This window comes from Abramis brama (genome assembly GCF_963993115.1).
Source record: "Abramis brama genome assembly, chromosome: 6".
In the NCBI taxonomy this organism is placed as follows: domain Eukaryota; kingdom Metazoa; phylum Chordata; class Actinopteri; order Cypriniformes; family Leuciscidae; genus Abramis; species Abramis brama.
In genome coordinates, this window is record NC_139968.1 from 1,327,408 (window position 1) to 1,350,578 (window position 23,171).

General features: G+C 37.8%; 2 protein-coding genes across 3 annotated transcripts; one reads left to right on the forward strand and one right to left on the reverse strand.

Annotated features, from left to right (window-relative positions):
* Nucleotides 1-6,248: 6,248 nt before the first annotated feature.
* On the forward strand, nt 6,249-15,146 carry LOC311084114 (uncharacterized protein). 2 transcript variants are annotated; one of them, XR_014606438.1, is made up of 13 exons: nt 6,249-6,312; nt 6,704-6,736; nt 6,862-6,951; nt 7,330-7,401; nt 7,900-7,988; nt 8,372-8,474; nt 8,678-8,783; nt 9,139-9,191; nt 9,475-9,544; nt 13,023-13,082; nt 13,183-13,242; nt 14,068-14,261; nt 14,844-15,146. XR_014606438.1 is itself a non-coding variant. In XM_084115965.1 (12 exons), exons 1-12 carry the CDS (start codon nt 6,286-6,288, stop codon nt 14,109-14,111), a joined length of 807 nt encoding a protein of 268 aa, XP_083972091.1. In that variant the 5' UTR covers nt 6,249-6,285; the 3' UTR covers nt 14,112-14,833. The 2 variants fall into 2 exon arrangements, 1 of the variants encoding a protein (XP_083972091.1); XM_084115965.1 differs by lacking the exon at nt 14,844-15,146 and having other exon boundaries at nt 14,068-14,833.
* Nucleotides 15,147-15,773: 627 nt separating this feature from the next.
* Nucleotides 15,774-18,843, reverse strand: LOC311085221 (uncharacterized protein; the record flags this gene model as incomplete). Its single annotated transcript, XM_084117654.1, has 6 exons — nt 18,780-18,843; nt 18,415-18,511; nt 17,664-17,774; nt 16,375-16,541; nt 15,925-16,210; nt 15,774-15,812 (listed from the first exon to the last, which is right to left on the reverse strand). The coding sequence occupies exons 1-6, from the start codon at nt 18,830-18,832 to the stop codon at nt 15,774-15,776; spliced, it is 753 nt and encodes a 250-aa protein (XP_083973780.1). The 5' UTR covers nt 18,833-18,843.
* Nucleotides 18,844-23,171: the final 4,328 nt, after the last annotated feature.

Consider the following 23,171-nt stretch of genomic DNA (forward strand, 5'->3'; position numbering starts at 1 on the left):
TTTACACCAGCAAGTGGCAAAAAGTGACTTTAAAATATACTTGTCATTGAATCATTCATTCATTCAAGATTTGTTCAAAAATGCTGATTCATCCAGTAATGAAACAAGAATGAGTGAGTCATTGAATCAATAAAAAAAAAAAAAAAAGTGTGCCTCTCTCTCTCTCTCGACCATGACAGCCATGCTTTCCCGGGCAGCCGCGGCTGGATGATTGTTTTATGTGCGCGGCCACTGATCCCTGTCGGCGTCCGCCCCCAATACCTTTCTTCCTGGAGGTGCATGAGGAGGTCACAAGGTCCTGGAAGGCACCCCTGTCTTCCCGCGATCACTCGGCGACCTTCTCCGCCTTTCCTCCCCTTGATGGGGCCGCTGCCAAGGGGTACACTTGGGTTCCCCTGGTAGAATGTTCTGTCGTGATGCAGCTGTGTCCACAGAGGGCTTCTTCCCATGGCGACCCAAAGCACCCGTCCAAAGCCTGTAGGTTTTCGTCACCTTTCGTTGCAAAATCCTATAGAGCCGCGGGGCAGGCAGCCGCCTCTTTGCACGCCATTCTGCAAGTTTATCAGGCTCAGATGGTCAGGGACATGCACGAGGGCAGGACTGACCCAGGGCTCTTTGATGAGCTGCGTGCCACTGACCTTGCTCTCTGGGTGACGAAAGTGACCGCACGCTCCCTGGGCCAGGTGATGTCCACTAACATGGTCTAGGAGAGACACCTTTGGCTCAACCTAGCCGATATGAGAGATGCCGAGCGAACCCGTTTCCTCGACACTCCCATATCCCAGGCTGGCCTCTTCAGCGGCACAGTTGAGGATTTCGTCCAAAAGTTCTCGACCGCCCAGAAGCAGACTGAGGCGATTAAACATATTCTGCCCAGACGGCCCACTGCTGCCTCCACCCAGCCGTCGGCACAGAACCCTCAGCCTGCTCACTGCAGAAGGCTCCCGCCCCTCCCGCCCAAAAAAGAAACAATTAAATGGTAAATGTTGGGAAAAATGTCCATAGAACTTGCTAAAGCAAATGTTCCAACTTCTCATCAACAGCTCCTTGAATTCACACACACCACGACAAAATGGCGTAGCATCAAACTACTGTGTGGAAGCCGTGGTCAAGAGTCCACCTAACTTAAATTTATTCACACATTCAAATTATGTCCACAAATTAGTAGAATCTACTTATATTTTATTAGTAATGCAATCAAATTTAGATAATTTAATTAAATTGTAATTAAGTTCTTTATTAGATATAAAAACCAGGCTAACAGTGTATACTGTTAATATTAATTATAGTAGCTACATTACAATATAGTTATATTAATTAGATAAGATTATTAGGATTTTTGGATTTGGACTGGACTACTTTTTTAAATTGATTTGCCCTTTTGGATTTGTTTACTTTTTGTTTACCCTCTTCCTTTTTCCTGGTAATGGAGCCAGCAAGAAAGAGGAGATCCTGAAATGGTTGCCCATAATAAGATAAGTGTATTATTATTCTTTTTTACTTGTCTTGATATAATTATAATCCTCATTATATGGCTGTATAATATTTCATGTCTATTATTTTATGTTTCATGGTGAAATGCAAATAAAACTAGTAACATTCACTGCACAAAAAAACCCAGAAACAATTCTTAGCGTTTCCCAGCCCAGACTATTCTGTTGCAGTTTATTACACTCCCTCCACCTTAAGCACTGCATTCAACACAGTCTTACTTTGGTTATTCATACTGTCACTATCCAAACAATTTATGAATAATTAATTAACTGTGTGTGTGACAGTTGTCTCTGCACAAGTAAAGTCAGACAGAGAAAGATACATATTTTATTTTATACCCAGGCAATGGTCAAATGTCTGCTCAGGCCATTGGCTCAGGATTAATTCATTTGTCTGCTATGTCTTTGCACAGTAGCTAGGTGTCACTAGTGAGCAATGCTGAATGAAGCTTTGAGTAATGAACCTTTAGCTGAAGCAATGGGCTGCGAGGTCTCAGTGGTTCAGGAAGCCTCGTTTGGCCATTACTACTAGTAGCAATAAAGAGTCGTTGTTTGAGCTTAAAACCAAAGTTTCCCAATCAGGACTCAAAGCGGTTTGTGGTAACACAGCAGGCAAGCCATGCTTCCTCTGCCCAACAAATCTGCCTAGCTCTACTACCCACCTGGGTATATACCATCCACTAGAGTACCATAGCGCCTCTGGTGGTGTGTAGTAGTAGTACACTCAGTACGAAAGAACATGGCAACAGGTCTGAGCCTGTTACAAGACAAAGAAGTGGATGACGTCACTACAGGCGCTCTTTTATACTCGGGTGCACCTGTAGTGATCTGGTTCAATCTGTTTCAAAATCAACGACTAAACTCATGCTAGTCAGGATTTAAGTCCACATTAGCATACACAACTCACAGATAGTCACAGATATTGTGCAGATACTTTCAGTAGGAAACAGTAAACATTTGTGTTATATTGCACGTCCTGATTTTGCCAAGTGGGAGTTGACCTGAGACCAATACCTGTATGATGACCCTGGGACAACAACTGCCTCAGCCAATCAACGTTTATGATGTCATCACCGTGTGCCCCCGTCGAGTCCGCCAAATTTAAAAAAAAAAAAAAAAAAAAAAAAAACACACACCCACACCCACACACACCCACACACACACACACACCTCTTCCAATAACAAGCGCACAATTTACAAGGTAAGACCAACGGCTTTTTACATTCTATTAATTCTATTAATTAACATGTGCCTTCTACCATGGCTGATGATGTTAAAATTCATATTTGTTTTTAGATTATGATTTGTCCACCATCGAAGTATAATTATTAGCTTGGATTGGCGAGTTAAGTTAATTGGCAGTTGCCAGCCAAAATTGATCAGCATCGCTTGACTCAAAAAAGAAGATGAAAATACTGTTTAGATGTATATATTTATTATAGTGTGCATAGCTACACCTTATGCGAGCTCATTTTCTGCTGGTGCGACAGTTTGTTAGCGCTTGCACTGGTGCCCCAGAATAGTACGTTAACTTATCATTTGCGCGTCGCACTGACCATTCAGTGCGCGATTCGCTGCGAGATCCAGGGAGAAACGTTTGAATTAGCTTATTTATTCTGTTACATTATGTTACATATATGCTGACCTCAAGTCATCACTGATTTATCCTGTTACATGATGTTGTCCTCAGACCATCATATTAATATGTTGACCTCAAGTCATCACTGATTTATCCTGTTACATGATGTTGTCCTCAGACCATCATATTAATATGTTGACCTCAAGTCGTCACTGATTTATTCTGTTACATGATGTTGTCCTCAGACCATCATATTAATATGTTGACCTCAAGTCATCACTGATTTATTCTGTTACATGATGTTGTCCTCAGACCATCATATTAATATGTTGACCTCAAGTCATCACTGATTTATTCTGTTACATGACATTGTCCTCAGACCATCATATTAATATGTTGACCTCAAGTCGTCACTGATTTATTCTGTTACATGATGTTGTCCTCAGACCATCATATGAATATGTTGACCTCAAGTCGTCACTGATTTATTCTGTTACATGATGTTGTCCTCAGACCATCATATGAATATGTTGACCTCAAGTCGTCACTGATTTATCCTGTTACATGATGTTGTCCTCAGACCATCATATGAATATGTTGACCTCAAGTCATCACTGATTTATTCTGTGCTGATGTTGTCCTCAGACCATCATATGAATATGTTGACCTCAAGTCGTCACTGATTTATCCTGTTACATGATGTTGTCCTCAGACCATCATATTAATATGTTGACCTCAAGTCATCACTGATTTATTCTGTTACATGACATTGTCCTCAGACCATCATATTAATATGTTGACCTCAAGTCGTCACTGATTTATTCTGTTACATGATGTTGTCCTCAGACCATCATATGAATATGTTGACCTCAAGTCGTCACTGATTTATTCTGTTACATGATGTTGTCCTCAGACCATCATATGAATATGTTGACCTCAAGTCGTCACTGATTTATCCTGTTACATGATGTTGTCCTCAGACCATCATATGAATATGTTGACCTCAAGTCATCACTGATTTATTCTGTGCTGATGTTGTCCTCAGACCATCATATGAATATGTTGACCTCAAGTCGTCACTGATTTATTCTGTTACATGATGTTGTCCTCAGACCATCATATGAATATGTTGACCTCAAGTCGTCACTGATTTATCCTGTTACATGATGTTGTCCTCAGACCATCATATTAATATGTTGACCTCAAGTCGTCACTGATTTATTCTGTTACATGATGTTGTCCTCAGACCATCATATGAATATGTTGACCTCAAGTCGTCACTGATTTATCCTGTTACATGATGTTGTCCTCAGACCATCATATGAATATGTTGACCTCAAGTCATCACTGATTTATTCTGTGCTGATGTTGTCCTCAGACCATCATATGAATATGTTGACCTCAAGTCGTCACTGATTTATTCTGTTACATGATGTTGTCCTCAGACCATCATATGAATATGTTGACCTCAAGTCGTCACTGATTTATCCTGTTACATGATGTTGTCCTCAGACCATCATATGAATATGTTGACCTCAAGTCGTCACTGATTTATCCTGTTACATGATGTTGTCCTCAGACCATCATATGAATATGTTGACCTCAAGTCGTCACTGATTTATCCTGTTACATGATGTTGTCCTCAGACCATCATATGAATATGTTGACCTCAAGTCATCACTGATTTATTCTGTGCTGATGTTGTCCTCAGACCATCATATGAATATGTTGACCTCAAGTCGTCACTGATTTATTCTGTTACATGATGTTGTCCTCAGACCATCATATGAATATGTTGACCTCAAGTCATCACTGATTTATTCTGTGCTGATGTTGTCCTCAGACCATCATATGAATATGTTGACCTCAAGTCGTCACTGATTTATTCTGTTACATGATGTTGTCCTCAGATCATCATATTAATATGTTGACCTCAAGTCGTCACTGATTTATCCTGTTACATGATGTTGTCCTCAGACCATCATATGAATATGTTGACCTCAAGTCATCACTGATTTATTCTGTTACATGATGTTGTCCTCAGATCATCATATGAATATGTTGACCTCAAGTCATCACTGATTTATTCTGTTACATGATGTTGTCCTCAGATCATCATATGAATATGTTGACCTCAAGTCATCACTGATTTATCCTGTTACATGATGTTGTCCTCAGATCATCATATGAATATGTTGACCTCAAGTCGTCACTGATTTATCCTGTTACATGATGTTGTCCTCAGATCATCATATGAATATGTTGACCTCAAGTCATCACTGATTTATTCTGTTACATGATGTTGTCCTCAGATCATCATATGAATATGTTGACCTCAAGTCATCACTGATTTATTCTGTTACATGATGTTGTCCTCAGACCATGGCATCATATTAATATGTTGACCTCAAGTCGTCACTGATTTATTCTGTGTGCTGATGTTGTCCTCAGACCATCATATGAATATGTTGACCTCAAGTCATCACTGATTTATTCTGTGCTGATGTTGTCCTCAGACCATCATATTAATATGTTGACCTCAAGTCATCACTGATTTATTCTGTGCTGATGTTGTCCTCAGACCATCATATGAATATGTTGACCTCAAGTCATCACTGATTTATTCTGTTACATGATGTTGTCCTCAGTAAATATAGTAAAATGTGTACCAAAAATGGCTTTCCTGATGGTATAACCTCACAGTAGACCTATCTGTAAAATAATCATATTTATAATAAGTAGGCTATTTATCATTGCTTCTGTATTTAGGCTAAAGGACACCAAGTGGCAATAAGAGCACACAATGGAAGGTATGATTTTTTACTTTATTTAATGTAATTTAACCATGTTTCATTTTTAACATGTTTTAAAATCTAACACAATGTATACCTTCACCTTACTGGCGGTTGGGGGAGAGGCTGATTCTTTGTAAGCTACAAGAGAAGCAACTTCTCACAGCATCTTTTTATAAACATACATTTGCAATGTTATCAGATGGGCATTTTAAATTTTATTGATTTAAAAATAAAACATTTGTTTATTTATTTATTGACCATTTTAAAACCCAATGTACTTGCAAAATGTGTAATCTATTAATTATTCTTCATCTTTGTAGATGTTAAGGCATTAAGGTGTCTCCAAAGTAAAAGGCCAAAGTTCACAATAGGAAATGTGGGGCCATATAATATACAAGTCGAAAGTTTCAAAACTTTAATGGAGGACAACGAGGTTTCTGACGAGGTAACTTAATGTCCTTATAGTAAGCTATGTAAATTCTTACACTACCACCAAAACAAACAACAATGGCCTCTGACTTGCATTTAGCCTTAGAAATTTATTTTGAAGTTCTGCAAGGTGTTCACGAAGACATTTCTTTGCTAGTCAGATGCTGAAAAACAATGAAATACAAACAAACTGGGAAATTAAGCCCAGAATGCATAAAAATAAATAACATGCTTTGTGTGTTGGCTCTTGTCTAGCACCAAAACATGCCTCCAACATCTGGGCATTTTGTACCTTAAAGGTCCAGTCTAGAACAGGACTGATGATAAATGACTTATATATTTCTATTTTACTTAAAATATAGAGCAGTTCAATTTGTTTACCTCACATTTTTCCTTGAAATTTTCAGGTCATGGATTCCATATGTAATGTCCTTAGCAGGGTAAGTGTAATTTTACCAGCAATAATTTGAATTCTATTATACAGTATATATAATTGATTTGATACATGTTTATTTCTTCAACTCTATTAAAAAGGAAAATATTGTATCCCTCTACCTTAAATCAGGATCGGCCAGGTGTTGTGCATGTAAATTCTCAGGCACTCACAAAAATTCTGGAAGGATCAAAAAGGGCAAAGAGCCACTATTTTCTCAAGGTAAGGAAGATTGGTTACACTTTATTTTAAGGTGTCATTGTTACAGTGTAATTATATATTTAAGTACTGAGTAATATTAAGTAACTACATGTACTTACTATAAGGTTAGGGTAGGATTAGGTTTTGTTTGAGGGTTAGTTGCATGTAATTATGCATAATTTACTGTTATTACTATGGTAAGTACATGTAACATATGTAACAAGGACACTGTAAAATAAAGTGTTACCGGAAGATTAAATATTTTGTCACTGACCTGCATTTTTTTTGTTAGGTATTATGTTAATGAATAGCTGCTGCTAGGTTTCAGGGAACTTAATTAAACAGCATTCAGATTATATTTTATTCCTTTGATTTCTATTCTATTTCTCTGAATTACAGAATAACATTTTGAAAGGGGCAACAGAGATGTTTGGCGCTTATCTCGAGGGTGGCAATCACTGGAGCTTTTTTGTGAGTCAAACCTTTTTAAGGATAAATCATTTTCACATGTGGATTCTATTTTATTTCTGTCTTTATACAAAAATCTTAGTTATCTGTCAAATCACCTCTTCCAAATGTTTCTATTTTATGTAACAATGTGTCTTAAACACCACAAAACCCATGAAAGTTAACAAATCTGACTAAAATGTTATGCTAGCATCTTAAGTATGTTAAGATTAACATATTACAACTTTCAAGGAAAAATACCAAAAAATTATTTTTATTACATGCTCAAATTATGAATTAAAAAGATTGTCACTGTGATGAGCTGCATCTCACATTAGTTTGTTTCATGTTCCTGGAACGCCTAGTAAGTACTCCAAACTTCAAAGAGTCAGTATCATTTATTCTGGTGCAATTTCCTGTGTTGGACCATGGAACTTGGAACATGTCAGGGCCAGAAGGCAGAGTGAATATTGCAATAAGTGTCTAATGGTATTATTATAACTTCAAATATTTCTGTTTTAGCATTGCAATTTTGACAGAAGGTGCATCACCTACTTCAACTCCCTTGGAGAGACAGAGTGGCAGTGCCAAGCAGTTGCTCAACACTGGTGGTAGGTATTTATTGTTTTGTTTACTATAATGATATCCGTCATCTAATGGGCTAAAATCTACTATAAGGGCTAAATTGTGTAAAATGGCAGTACCTGCCCTTCATTAACACTGTTACCTCTAAGTCATTTTAGAGCTGATCAATTTCCAACCAACTTCCTCACAACTTCCTCACAACTCCCACTATTTACATTATACAGACCCACTCTTGCACAGGCATGCTCACATGACTAGCATAAGTACCCCTCTCTGTAGATTAGATTTGCTACGAGGACGCAACAGTTTTGACTGACATGGATATGAGTAGATGACAAAATATTTATTTTAAAATTAACTGTTAACTGGAGTTGGATGTTAGCCGTGATTATGATTTTGTTGATTACAGTACATTTGCAGCTTCAAGGGGGGTGAAAGGAGAGTGGGACATTAAAACCACAAAACACAATTTGCAATCCGATTCCGTGTCATGTGGTATCCACACACTTGCAGTAAGTTAATTTCTGTTACCCAGCGTAAATCACTGCAGGCATGTGTCAACCATTTTAATTTAAACCTATTATCATATATAATCTACCCTTGTACATTGATATATTAAAGCGCCAATACTTGTCTGATTATTTATTTAGTGACAAATGTAATTATGTTTCTGTATTTTTTCTCTCTTGTCAAAAAACTTTTGCCTTCCTTCAAGTTTGCCACTGAATTTATGAAGTCTGGTGGCTACATTACCTCTTTCCAGTGCCCTGCAATACAAAAAGAGAGAATGCGCCTGGCCTCACTTTTGTTTCAGTCTTTAGGTATGTGGCTTATTGATTGAAATGTTATCAATAGGTATAAATATAAATTTAAATTTAAATATTTTGGGCCCTTGCCATATTTCTTAATCATCAACAATGTTGTTGAATGATGCTGGAGATAATCAGCGTCTCCTTTGTTAGCTTTTTGTACAGGCTTGAAAAGTCAAATCATGTTAGTCAGAAATGTGGATGTAGAACAGCATTAATTGTTCATAGAAAAAAATCTTTACCATTTTTTTATTTTCATCAGTCCATGAAAGCAGACCTTCAAAAATTCTAATATTATAAGCAACAACAAAAAAGAGACAAGAATATATTTATAAATATAATATATATATATATCCTGTATTTACAGATCGAACAAAAAAATGTGGAATTTGTGCCAAAAATGTTTCAGGGAAAAAGACAGTAAGTGCGGTTTTCACATGAAAGTGATATTCTGCATGTCTTATTCAAGCATAATCATTATAATTTGTCATTATAAAATGTCAATACACACATAAAATGCATATACAGACCATACACTCACATGCATGTCTATGAGAACTCATATTAGGAATGGAAACTTTTCATATATAGTATACATAATCTCTGTACCTGACATGCATATAATACTTTACCGACCTGTCATGTATATATGGTTCACACCCCTATTGTATATGTGATTTTTTTATTTTTTTATTTTTAACAGAAGGCATGTACCTGTGGGGCAGTGATGCATCTAGAGTGTGCAGGCACACTCATGTGCTACATATGTCAAGGTAAAGGAGAAAATCGCAGAAGTCATATAAAAACAAATTGGACTCTACTGCCTGACTCTGTACAAATGTCTATTGGCGCTTTCCCACTACACAGTGCCAGCTCGACTCGACTCTGCTTTGTTTGGTTTTCCACTGTGTAAAAGTTGTACCTGTACCTGCTTCCAGGTACTTTTCTTTTCATACCACCTCCGGCGAGGTTCTAAGCGAGCTGAGGCGATACTAAAATGTGACGTGAAAACACAGCAGATTGCTGATTGGTCAGAGAGAATCGTCACTATTCACTGCGTCATCATTGCACGTGCCAGACGGAGTATCCTGAATAAAAAACAGCAAAAACAAAAACTCACTCAAACACTTGCTCATTCACTCGCTCAAACACTCACTCACTCACTCATTCACTCACTTGCTCAAACACTCGCTCAAACACTCACTCGCTCACTCAAACACTCACTCAAACACTTGCTCATTCACTCGCTCAAACACTCACTCGCTCAAACACTCACTCACTCAAACACTTGCTCATTCACTCGCTCAAACACTCACTCACTCACTCATTCACTCACTTGCTCAAACACTCGCTCAAACACTCACTCGCTCAAACACTCGCTCACTCACTCGCTCACTCACTCAAACACTTGCTCATTCACTCGCTCAAACACTCACTCGCTCAAACACTCACTCACTCAAACACTTGCTCATTCACTCGCTCAAACACTCAATCAAACACTCACTCACTCAAACACTCACTCGAACACTCACTCAAACACTCACTCAAACACTTACTCAAACACTTGCTTATTCACTCGCTCAAACACTCACTCACTCACTCAAACACTCACTCACTCAAACACTTGCTCATTCACTCGCTCAAACACTCACTCACTCAAACACTCACTCACTCGCTCATTCACTCACTCACTCACTCACTCGCTCATTCACTCACTCACTCAAACACTTGCTCATTCACTCGCTCAAACACTCACTCACTCAAACACTCACTCATTCACTCACTCGCTCACTCACTCAAACACTCGCTCGCTCACTCACTCATTCACTTACTCAAACAAACACACTCACTCATTCATTCACTCACTCACTCAAACACTCACTCACTCAAACACTTGCTCATTCACTCACTCAAACACTCACTCAAACACTCACTCAAACACTTGCTCATTCACTCGCTCAAACACTCACTCACTCAAACACTTGCTCATTCACTCGCTCAAACACTCACTCACTCAAACACTTGCTCATTCACTCACTCAAACACTCACTCACTCAAACACTTGCTCATTCACTCGCTCAAACACTCACTCGCTCAAACACTCACTCACTCAAACACTTGCTCATTCACTCGCTCAAACACTCACTCAAACACTCACTCACTCAAACACTCACTCACTCAAACACTCACTCGCTCACTCACTCAAACACTTGCTTATTCACGCGCTCAAACACTCACTCACTCAAACACTTGCTCATTCACTCGCTCAAACACTCACTCACTCAAACACTCACTCACTCGCTCATTCACTCACTCGCTCATTCACTCACTCACTCAAACACTTGCTCATTCACTCGCTCAAACACTCACTCACTCAAACACTCACTCAATCATTCACTCACTCGCTCACTCACTCAAACACTCGCTCGCTCACTCACTCATTCAATTACTCAAACAAACAAACACTCACTCATTCATTCACTCACTCAAACACTCACTCACTCAAACACTTGCTCATTCACTCACTCAAACACTCACTCAAACACTTGCTTATTCACTCGCTCAAACACTCATTCACTCAAACACTTGCTCAAACACTCACTCGCTCAAACACTTGCTCATTCACTCGCTCAAACACTTGCTCATTCACTCGCTCAAACACTCACTCAAACACTCACTCACTCAAACACTTGCTCATTCACTCACTCAAACACTCGCTCCAAAACTCAAGAGCTCAAAAACTCACTCGCTCACTCACTCAAACACTTGCTTATTCACTCGCTCATTCACTCACTCACTCAAACACTCACTTAAACACTCACTCACTCAAACATTCACTCACTCGCTCACTCAAACACTCAAACACTCACTCACTCAAACACTTGATCATTCACTTGCTCAAACACTCACTCACTCAAACACTCACTCACTCACTCGCTCATTCACTCACTCGCTCAAACACTTGCTCATTCACTCGCTCAAACACTCACTCACTCAAACACTCAGTCACTCACTCGCTCATTCACTCACTCGCTCAAACACTCACTTACTCACTCGCTCATTCACTCACTCTCTCAAACACTTGCTCATTCACTCGCTCAAACACTCACTCGCTCACTCACTCACTCAAACACTCGCTCGCTCACTCACTCACTTACTCAAACAAACACACTCACTCATTCATTCACTCACTCAAACACTCACTCGCTCAAACAAACACACTCATTCATTCACTCACTCAAACACTCACTCACTCAAACACTCACTCGCTCAAACACTCTCAAACACTCACTCATTCACTCAAACACCCACTTATTCACTCAAACACCCACTCACTCAAACAAACAAAAACACTCATTAATTCACTCACTCAAACACTCACTCACTCACTCAAACACTCGCTCGCTCAAACACTCACTCGCTCAAACACTCACTCAAACACCCACTCACTCAAACAAAAACACTCTCATTCATTCACTCACTCACTCAAACACTCACTCATTCACTCACTCACTGAAACACTCACTCACTCACTCACTCACTCAAACACTCGCTAATTCACTCGCTCAAACACTCACTCACTCAAACACTCACTCGCTCAAACACTCACTCACTCAAACACTCACTCGCTCAAACTCTCACTCACTCAAACACTCACTCACTCAAACACTCACTCACTCAAACACTCGCTAATTCACTCGCTCAAACACTCACTCACTCAAACACTCACTCACTCAAACACTCACTCACTCAAACACTCACTCGCTCAAACTCTCACTCACTCAAACACTCACTCACTCAAACACTCACTCACTCAAACACTCACTTACTCTCTCACTCACACACACACACACACACACACACACACTTTCACTCCCTCACTCGTCGTTTACTCCAGAGCGACTATATAAATTAACTAAATAACTTTTTTATAACAAAAATGAAACATTACTAAATTTATTTAAGGTGGATTGTGATGCTAATTTCTTCTGGAAATTTTTGCATTATTTTCCTGTTGTCTCTGTAAAGCTGCTTTGAAACAATCTGTATTGTAAAAAGCGCTATATAAATAAATGATTAGACTCACACACACACTTTTCAATCATTCTCACACACACACACACATACTCACACTTTCACTCAATCAATCACTCTATATATACACACACACACACATTCACTCACAGTTTTTTGTAGATTTTGAATTGTGTATTGTGTGACTTTTTTTTTTTTTTTTTTTTTTTTTTACAGATGACAGCAACTCATTGCCCCAAATCTCTTTGCCTGCACTAGGCACTGCACTACACTCGGGTAACTGTTTTGTTATTGACTGGTTGGATTTCTTGCACAAGCCATACAAATATATCTTTTAGATAATCTCACACTTTTATATCTTGTTTTTTTTACGCAGCTGACCCAGACCTGTTAGCCCAACCCTCTAGATCTGCAGAAGGCTTTGTACTACAACAGGGTAACAAATTCAAATGTTTGCATGCTTTCTGACTTAACTGAACTTTGGCTGTATCTCATTTACACTACTACAGTCACTTCACCTGGGACAGACAATTTTTCCCCCCAGGTATTCCATTCATAAATGATACTGGTCAGTGCACTCTAAAGCCAAGAGAAAGCAGATCAAAGCAAAGCCAAAGTATATGTTAGAAACAAGTATAGTTTACTTTCTCTGCCCTGGGACAAAGAAAGAACAAACATGTCAATTCTAATAAAGGAGTGACATTCCACTTTAATTGATAGAAAGGTTTAGCTAGTAATTACATTTTTGTTGATTGTCCCACATTGTAAACCTGTGATGTTGACATGAGTTCTGACATATTTTTGAACAGAAAAGACCGTTATGTCCATGTTGGAGGCCATAGGAAAACCTATGGCCATTTGCAGTGAGGAAGAAATGGAGGAGGAGGACGAGGAGGAAGAGATGCATGAGCAACACAGTGAAGAAAGACATAGGGAAGATGAGGGAGTAGAGGAAACAGAAAGGAAAGTGTACAAAGTTTTAGGAAGGCTAACAGCGCAAGGAAAGAGCTACCAGGTAGATGAAGATGAGTTGAGGAGGAGGGTCAAAGGAGAAAACATGTCCACAAACATGTTCCGAATGTTGATAAGGGTTTGTATTTTTATTATATGCATACATTTAAGTATAAAAGAAGATGGAAAGTAATATGGAGTTTACCACTCTCCCCCTCATGGCTATTGATAGGCATGGTACAGTACATGACTGATATTTAGAAAGCCCTGCTCTCATGCTTTGCATCTGTGACACTGTACTTGTTCATAGGTTGGCAAAAAAGATGTTCCACCCAATGTGCTGCAGCAGCCTAGAAAGGCAAAGTCAAAGCTGACAATATTCAGCACTTTAACCGAGGGAGAGGCGGAAGACCTAGCAAACGGGTTTGGGATGGCACTGGCCAAACATGTGCCGAAAGAGAAACTACTTGCTGGTATACCTGAAGAGGACATCCCAGCAACACTGTAAGTGTGTCTGTATAAGTCCCCTCTCTGTATGTGGTGTCTTGTCTTAGAATATCTTAATGTCTACACCTTCTTTTTATTTATACACCCCGAATCACTACTTGCTGGTCTCTGACTGTATGCAATTTTATGCTACACTGACTCTATATCACAGTGTAGTGTCTAGGATTGCCTCTGAGGTCATATTAGGAAAATAGGTTAGCAGCGTGGATCAGGACAGATTTTTTTTATTTTATTTTCATCTTAAAGTACAAATGTAGGGTGCATTGACGTTCTAGAACTGTTTGTTCTGTTGACAGAAAATGCAATGTTTTTGCCCTTTGTTAAACTTAATTGGCCTAATGTGCATTTTATTTCTAATATTACCATTGTACAAACTTTTTCAGCCTGCTGTTTAGTCCCTGTATCAAGAGGCCAATTAATCAACAAGAGAATGATGTCATGCGTATTGCAATTCCATATGATCAAGTCTAGGTCACCTTCCTTCATTTATATAGGGCTTTTAACAATGTGGATCTTTGGCTATGATGCAACAAAGTAACAATCCCAGGTAGTAACATGAACATTTTAATTGATTTGCAGGAGGACCATTGAACAAATGAAAAGTAATGTGGAAAACCTTGGTCCTGAATCTGAGCTGGATTTGGCCACCCACCGCTTTGGGCCTACAGCGGCTGAGGTTTTCTTTTCCTTTTTAGAGGACTCTTTGAAATGAACAGTACCCATGTTCCTGCACACGTGGCTGCTATCAGACTATTTCTAAACAAAAAAGGAAAGTTCAATTTCTTTATCTGATATTTGACAAGGCTTTTATTTTCATAGTCAATTGTTTTATAGTAACTTTTACTGGTGGACTCGTATAAAGGACTCATATAGTGGAGAACAAGTACAACGTTTGTTAAAATGGCAAAACTGCATTTGAATAAAAAGTACTTTTCAAACCTTATTTGTATTATCTTTTTGGACCACTGATTGCTCTGCATTTTCTTCTTGATTTAATAGGAAAACTTGATGTGACATCTGTCATCGTCTCTGAGGCAGTGTTTCTGTCAGTCTTTCTTTTTCTGTTTGCAAATAGTGGCCGTATTTTCCGTGACTTGTCCTCATCACAAAGTCGCACAAATCTTTTAAAGTTTATATTTTCTTCCTTTGTTTGCACTTCTAGTTCATTGACTTTATGGGCAATGTCCTCAGGAATTTTCTCCCATGTCTGTAGAGTCTTCAGTATGCTTTCCAGTTTCCTGATAGTTATACTACGCCTATCTTCATCTGCAATTTTATCCTGTATAGGCTCCACTGAAATGTTAATTGCATTTTTTGATGTTGTCTCACTCATCTCATTTAAAAGTCCCTTTGCAAGTAGTAGACAAGCACATTTTGTATGATATGAGAAAGTACAGCAGTCACATACATTCGCCACTATACATGGTTTTGATACTGCTCTTCCAAATAAGCTTTCAACCTCTAGTGTTTTTTTAGGCTCTGTAGAAATGCTATACTTATTATTTTGAATCAAGTTCTTGGCATGGGCTTGCAGTTGTGTGTCCATATCTGGAAAGGTTTCACCATCACCACAAGTGAGAAGACTTAATAAAATGAGATGCTTACATGTACGTCCCCTTGTACCAGCAAGACAACTGCAGAACTGCTCTGCAGGGCATACACAGTAAACTACATGTGGATTATTTTCAGATGGAACATCGTATATGTATGTTTCTGTTGAAGCTGCAGTAACTGCTGTGGCCCAACCGTTGTCTAGCATCCTCTGAGCAGACTTCTTTATTTCTTCCATTTTACATTCCAGAGGGTTAAAGACTCTCCCAGCAGACTGCAAATCCTGTATTATGTTGAAGTACTTGTCAGTCTTGTTCAATAGCACATCAATCAAATTATCCAATCTACGATTCCGGATGCCACAGAGGAATTGGTATTTTAAACGGTGGAAGAAGCTACAAGGAAATAAAAGCAGAGAGATCAGTTTGTTGAATGAGGAGCAGCAACAGGTTGGAACAATTACAATGTACTCTTTAACAAACTAAAAGATACTCAAAACACCATGCTAACTTTCAGTTATGATGATTATCATTAAGTGAACATGCATAAAAATGTATACCGTTCTATTAGATTGTTTGTTTCAGAGTCTCCATGCTTATAACATCTTCCGAAGTTAGACCACAGAGGACCAATTGGCTCCCAGTGGTTCCTAAAGTACTTGCAGACATCTTTTAAGTTCTTAAACTGGCAGTGAAACATCTCAGCTTTTTTCTTGAATTCATGTTCCTGTAAAAATGGACAAGCAAAATCATGTTGTTTTGTGTTATTAGTATAAGAACTGAATTTATAGGTCATAAAGGTAATCCTCGACATAGACCTCAACCCTAGTGTGTGCACTTAGTGTGCTGGGAATGTCATGTTTGTGATTGATTATACTAAATCCATTTAGGCCTATATGAAAGGTAATAATTAATGTTTGTATATTATAACATAAAAAATGCAAGGGTACTTATGTAAACTTTTGAACAGGGTTATTATTATAAATGATTATAAATGTAGCTATTATTTTGAGTTGAGGACTATGTAAAGATCTGTTATGTGAAATATCTTATTCAGGACAGAACTAAAATAAAAATATATTTTTTTATTATTCATAAAGAATCTTATTTTGTTATATACGATATCCCATTCAATCTCGGAATTAAATTTCGTAGTTATAGTGCACATAACACAGGGTCACGCAGGGCTGGTAATATGGAACGGAAACTTTTACAGAGGTAGTGCAAATGGAAATATCTATATCCTCTGGGCATGAATGAGGAATTAACTATTTAATTGTTTTCTATAAATGTTGAGTGATTGTGATGTTTTATCTATGTTTATCTGTTAATTTATACAGTGAGATACATAATGAGAATCATGTAACCTTTATACTTGAATGTCCAATCATGTGACGTGTGTATTTTTATTGTTAGAGTCAGATTCCAGTATATTACATTGATTACATAATAAGCTTATAAATGACTGCAGGTATAGGCTTGGATACACAATGCACTGATGAAGGGTTGAATCCGAAAACGTTTTGCGCACCTTGCACGAAAACTGGCCAAAAAGCTTACAGGATTTCATGGTCCAGAGGTCACAAATAAAGTGTGGCAAATCTTTTATCCTTTTTTTTTGTTTTCTTGGATCAACGCACTGCAAGTTGTTTATTTATCTGTTTGTTGACTACTGTTTGGCGCTATGCTTTTCCATTCATTCCTTTTCCCTCTTATTCTGTTAAAATAATAACATTTTGTAGATACTGCAAGGTACATGACCACATATACATAGCTTGCTACCATTAAAAAAAAAAGAGTCACACTACAAGCTATAATTGCTCTATAAAACAAATGAAAAGCAACACACCGTGGAACAGGATTTCAGCTCCGACATTAACTGCATAATGTGCGCTCTCGAATCTGCCTTTTCAGGTCCACTCACACCAGATTCAGATCTTGACAGCCAACGTGTTACTGCCTGTGTGTAATAAATGGTGGGGAAATATAAAATTATTTATTTAAACTGGTGAGACCTTCAATTAATCTAATCAATGCATTTGGCTAGTATTATTGTAATCAATTGATGGCAAATTGGCCAACAAATAACTGGAAGCGGATGACAAGAAGTCTTGCACCATTCCACCCATTGGCCCTTACCAATCATGGGCTCCTAATAATCCCCTTACATTGAATTGGCTCTATCACTCTCTCCTCTCTCCACCTATAGCTGGTGTGTGGTGAGCGCACTGGCGCTGTTGTACTGTGGCTGCCGTCACATCATCCAAGTGGATGCTGCACACTGGTGGTGGTTGAGGATCTCTCCTTGATATGATTGTAAAGCGCTTTGGGTGTACAGTAGTACATATGAAAGCGCTATATAAATGTCTCATTCTATTCTATTCTTCTATTCTAAGTTACAAACGACTGTAAGATGTACAACAAAATTAACTTCATTTTTAGGCCATTCATATATTTTCACTAAACCTTATGTGTCATCCAGTAACCAAACATTCAAACTGTTGTTTTTGATTGAAATTTTAGCACAACAATAATAGATTTATATTGCAAAATGAGCAAAAATCAAAGCAGTCTCCATTCAATCTTAACTTAGTACTTACTTGGGTTACATGGTACCAACAAAGGAGAACATCTGACTCGTTGAACACCTTACGGACAGCATTGATTTCAGCCTGGTCTTTATCAACCATAAAGCACCTAATGAAAATAAGGTAACACTTTACAATAAGGTTCATTAGTTAACAGAGATAACACCTACTGTAGGCTAGTCATATAATGCTGTTAAGAAATAAATGCAAGCTGGTTCTGGTTCATAGGGAAAAAAAAGAATTGATTAAGTTGAATTCATAAATTGAATAATGAACCTGAAATAAAGTCATGCATAAAAAGTTTAATTTTAAGGAACTGTGTACCAAAACATTATGTAATAATTGCAATTGAATTTGTTTATATATGTTTGCATTACCTTGGAGGTACAGAAAATGTTGGTTTCAGCTTTTCCAGTGCCAGCTGAAGCATGGCCTGCTTTTCATTTCCCAAGATGATATAGGCAATGGGTATGCCATGACCATGACTGTCCCTGACAACTAATGTAAATAAAGGAAAGCCATACTGGTTGACGCCATGTGTTGCATCCATAAAAACAATATCTCTTCCATATTCTTGAAGACTGTCTCTCATTGATGGTGTTTGTAAAACTATGACAAGATCTGTTTGTGGACTGTAAGGCTGATAAAAAATAACAGAGTCTCTAAAAGCGCCCTCAAGAAGTTGTGCTGTACTATTGGCATCATCTTTGTGTTGCTGATTTTTTCGCATCATACATGTCCGAATATTTTCAATGTCTTTTGGGGTAACAAAATATGCTCGGTTGTTGAGATCAGTATGCCCTTGTTCCTTTGACCATTCATGTGATTTTAAAAGAATTGTATCTGGCTTAACACCTAGAGATATTAAATCTTGAATATTCTTGACTAACTCTTGATTAATTTTTTCTGAGTGTCCCTCAGAAGAACTTGTTGGGTCATGTCCTGAATGAATGCTGTAAGTCCTTTCAACTATAACAAGTTTGTTGAGCCAGTCTGTCCTCTTTTTAAAGGAAACATAGGCCTTACATCCTTTGGCCCTTCGACTTTGGGGTGTGTATGTTCCAGAACGTTTGCATGTGAACAAGAAATATCCATTTTTCTGATTTTGCAGACTTGCAGAATTCACACTCCTGAATTTGCCATCTTTGGATGCGTTTATGGTAGAGAGCCTTTCTTGAATAAATTCACAAGCATCCAAATCTTTTTCTAAAACATGGACTGTTATATCTGTCTCTTTTTTGTTTCCTTTAAATCTCTCCTCTTTGTATACAGATGTCTTTATAAATTCCTCCATATTTGATATACAAACCCTAAAAAAGAAAAGACAAAAATAAGGCTAAAAACATCAATGTAAAGACCTAAAAACCCACGATAATCTCATGAAAGCAATTCAATGCATACTGTAAGCTACTTTTTTATACCATCAGGAAAGCAATTTTTGGAACACATTTTACTATATTGTCTGAGAACAACATCATGTAACATAATAAATCAGTGACGACTTGAGGTCAACATATTAATATGATGGTCTGAGGACAACATCATGTAACATAAATCAGTGAGGACTTGAGGTCAACATATTAATATGATGGTCTGAGGACAACATCATGTAACATAATAAATCAGTGAGGACTTGAGGTCAACATATTAATATGATGGTCTGAGGACAACATCATGTTACAGAATAAATCAGTGACGACTTGAGGTCAACATATTAATATGATGGTCTGAGGACAACATCAGCACAGAATAAATCAGTGATGCTTGAGGTCAACATATTCATATGATGGTCTGAGGACAACATCATGTAACAGGATAAATCAGTGACGACTTGAGGTCAACATATTAATATGATGGTCTGAGGACAACATCATGTAACAGGATAAATCAGTGATGACTTGAGGTCAACATATTCATATGATGGTCTGAGGACAACATCATGTAACAGGATAAATCAGTGACGACTTGAGGTCAACATATTAATATGATGGTCTGAGGACAACATCATGTAACATAAATCAGTGAGGACTTGAGGTCAACATATTAATATGATGGTCTGAGGACAACATCATGTAACATAATAAATCAGTGAGGACTTGAGGTCAACATATTAATATGATGGTCTGAGGACAACATCATGTAACAGAATAAATCAGTGACGACTTGAGGTCAACATATTAATATGATGGTCTGAGGACAACATCATGTAACATAAATCAGTGAGGACTTGAGGTCAACATATTAATATGATGGTCTGAGGACAACATCATGTAACATAATAAATCAGTGAGGACTTGAGGTCAACATATTAATATGATGGTCTGAGGACAACATCATGTTACAGAATAAATCAGTGACGACTTGAGGTCAACATATTAATATGATGGTCTGAGGACAACATCAGCACAGAATAAATCAGTGATGCTTGAGGTCAACATATTCATATGATGGTCTGAGGATAACATCATGTAACAGGATAAATCAGTGATGACTGAGGTCAACATATTAATATGATGGTCTGAGGACAACATCATGTAACAGAATAAATCAGTGATGACTTGAGGTCAACATTAATATGATGGTCTGAGGACAACATCATGTAACATAATAAATCAGTGAGGACTTGAGGTCAACATTAATATGATGGTCTGAGGACAACATCATGTAACAGAATAAATCAGTGATGACTTGAGGTCAACATATTCATATGATGGTCTGAGGACAACATCATGTAACAATAAATCAGTGATGACTTGAGGTCAACATATTCATATGATGGTCTGAGGACAACATCATGTAACAATAAATCAGTGATGACTTGGTCAACATATTCATATGATGGTCTGAGGACAACATCATGTAACAGGATAAATCAGTGATGACTTGAGGTCAACATATTAATATGATGGTCTGAGGACAATATCATGTAACAGAATAAATCAGTGACGACTTGAGGTCAACATATTAATATGATGGTCTGAGGACAACATCATGTAACAAATCAGTGATGACTTGAGGTCAACATATTAATATGATGGTCTGAGGACAACATCATGTAACAGAATAGATCAGTGATGACTTGAGGTCAACATATTAATATGATGGTCTGAGGACAACATCATGTAACAGAATAGATCAGTGATGACTTGAGGTCAACATATTAATATGATGGTCTGAGGACAACATCATGTAACAGGATAAATCAGTGATGACTTGAGGTCAACATATTAATATGATGGTCTGAGGACAACATCATGTAACAGAATAAATCAGTGATGACTTGAGGTCAACATATTCATATGATGGTCTGAGGACAACATCATGTAACAGGATAAATCAGTGATGACTTGAGGTCAACATATTAATATGATGGTCTGAGGACAACATCATGTAACAGGATAAATCAGTGACGACTTGAGGTCAACATATTCATATGATGGTCTGAGGACAACATCATGTAACAGAATAAATCAGTGACGACTTGAGGTCAACATATTCATATGATGGTCTGAGGACAACATCATGTAACAGAATAAATCAGTGATGACTTGAGGTCAACATATTCATATGATGGTCTGAGGACAACATCATGTAACAGGATAAATCAGTGATGACTTGAGGTCAACATATTCATATGATGGTCTGAGGACAACATCAGCACACAGAATAAATCAGTGACGACTTGAGGTCAACATATTCATATGATGGTCTGAGGACAACATCATGTAACAGAATAAATCAGTGATGACTTGAGGTCAACATATTAATATGATGGTCTGAGGACAACATCATGTAACAGAATAAATCAGTGATGACTTGAGGTCAACATATTAATATGATGGTCTGAGGACAACATCATGTAACAGAATAAATCAGTGATGACTTGAGGTCAACATATTAATATGATGGTCTGAGGACAACATCATGTAACAGAATAAATCAGTGATGACTTGAGGTCAACATATTAATATGATGGTCTGAGGACAACATCAGCACACAGAATAGATCAGTGATGACTTGAGGTCAACATATTCATATGATGGTCTGAGGACAACATCATGTAACAGAATAAATCAGTGATGACTTGAGGTCAACATATTAATATGATGGTCTGAGGACAACATCATGTAACAGAATAAATCAGTGATGACTTGAGGTCAACATATTCATATGATGGTCTGAGGACAACATCAGCACACAGAATAGATCAGTGATGACTTGAGGTCAACATATTCATATGATGGTCTGAGGACAACATCAGCACACAGAATAAATCAGTGACGACTTGAGGTCAACATATTCATATGATGGTCTGAGGACAACATCATGTAACAGAATAAATCAGTGATGACTTGAGGTCAACATATTAATATGATGGTCTGAGGACAACATCATGTAACAGAATAAATCAGTGATGACTTGAGGTCAACATATTAATATGATGGTCTGAGGACAACATCATGTAACAGAATAAATCAGTGATGACTTGAGGTCAACATATTAATATGATGGTCTGAGGACAACATCATGTAACAGAATAAATCAGTGATGACTTGAGGTCAACATATTAATATGATGGTCTGAGGACAACATCATGTAACAGAATAAATCAGTGATGACTTGAGGTCAACATATTAATATGATGGTCTGAGGACAACGTCATGTAACAGAATAAATCAGTGATGACTTGAGGTCAACATATTAATATGATGGTCTGAGGACAACGTCATGTAACAGAATAAATCAGTGATGACTTGAGGTCAACATAT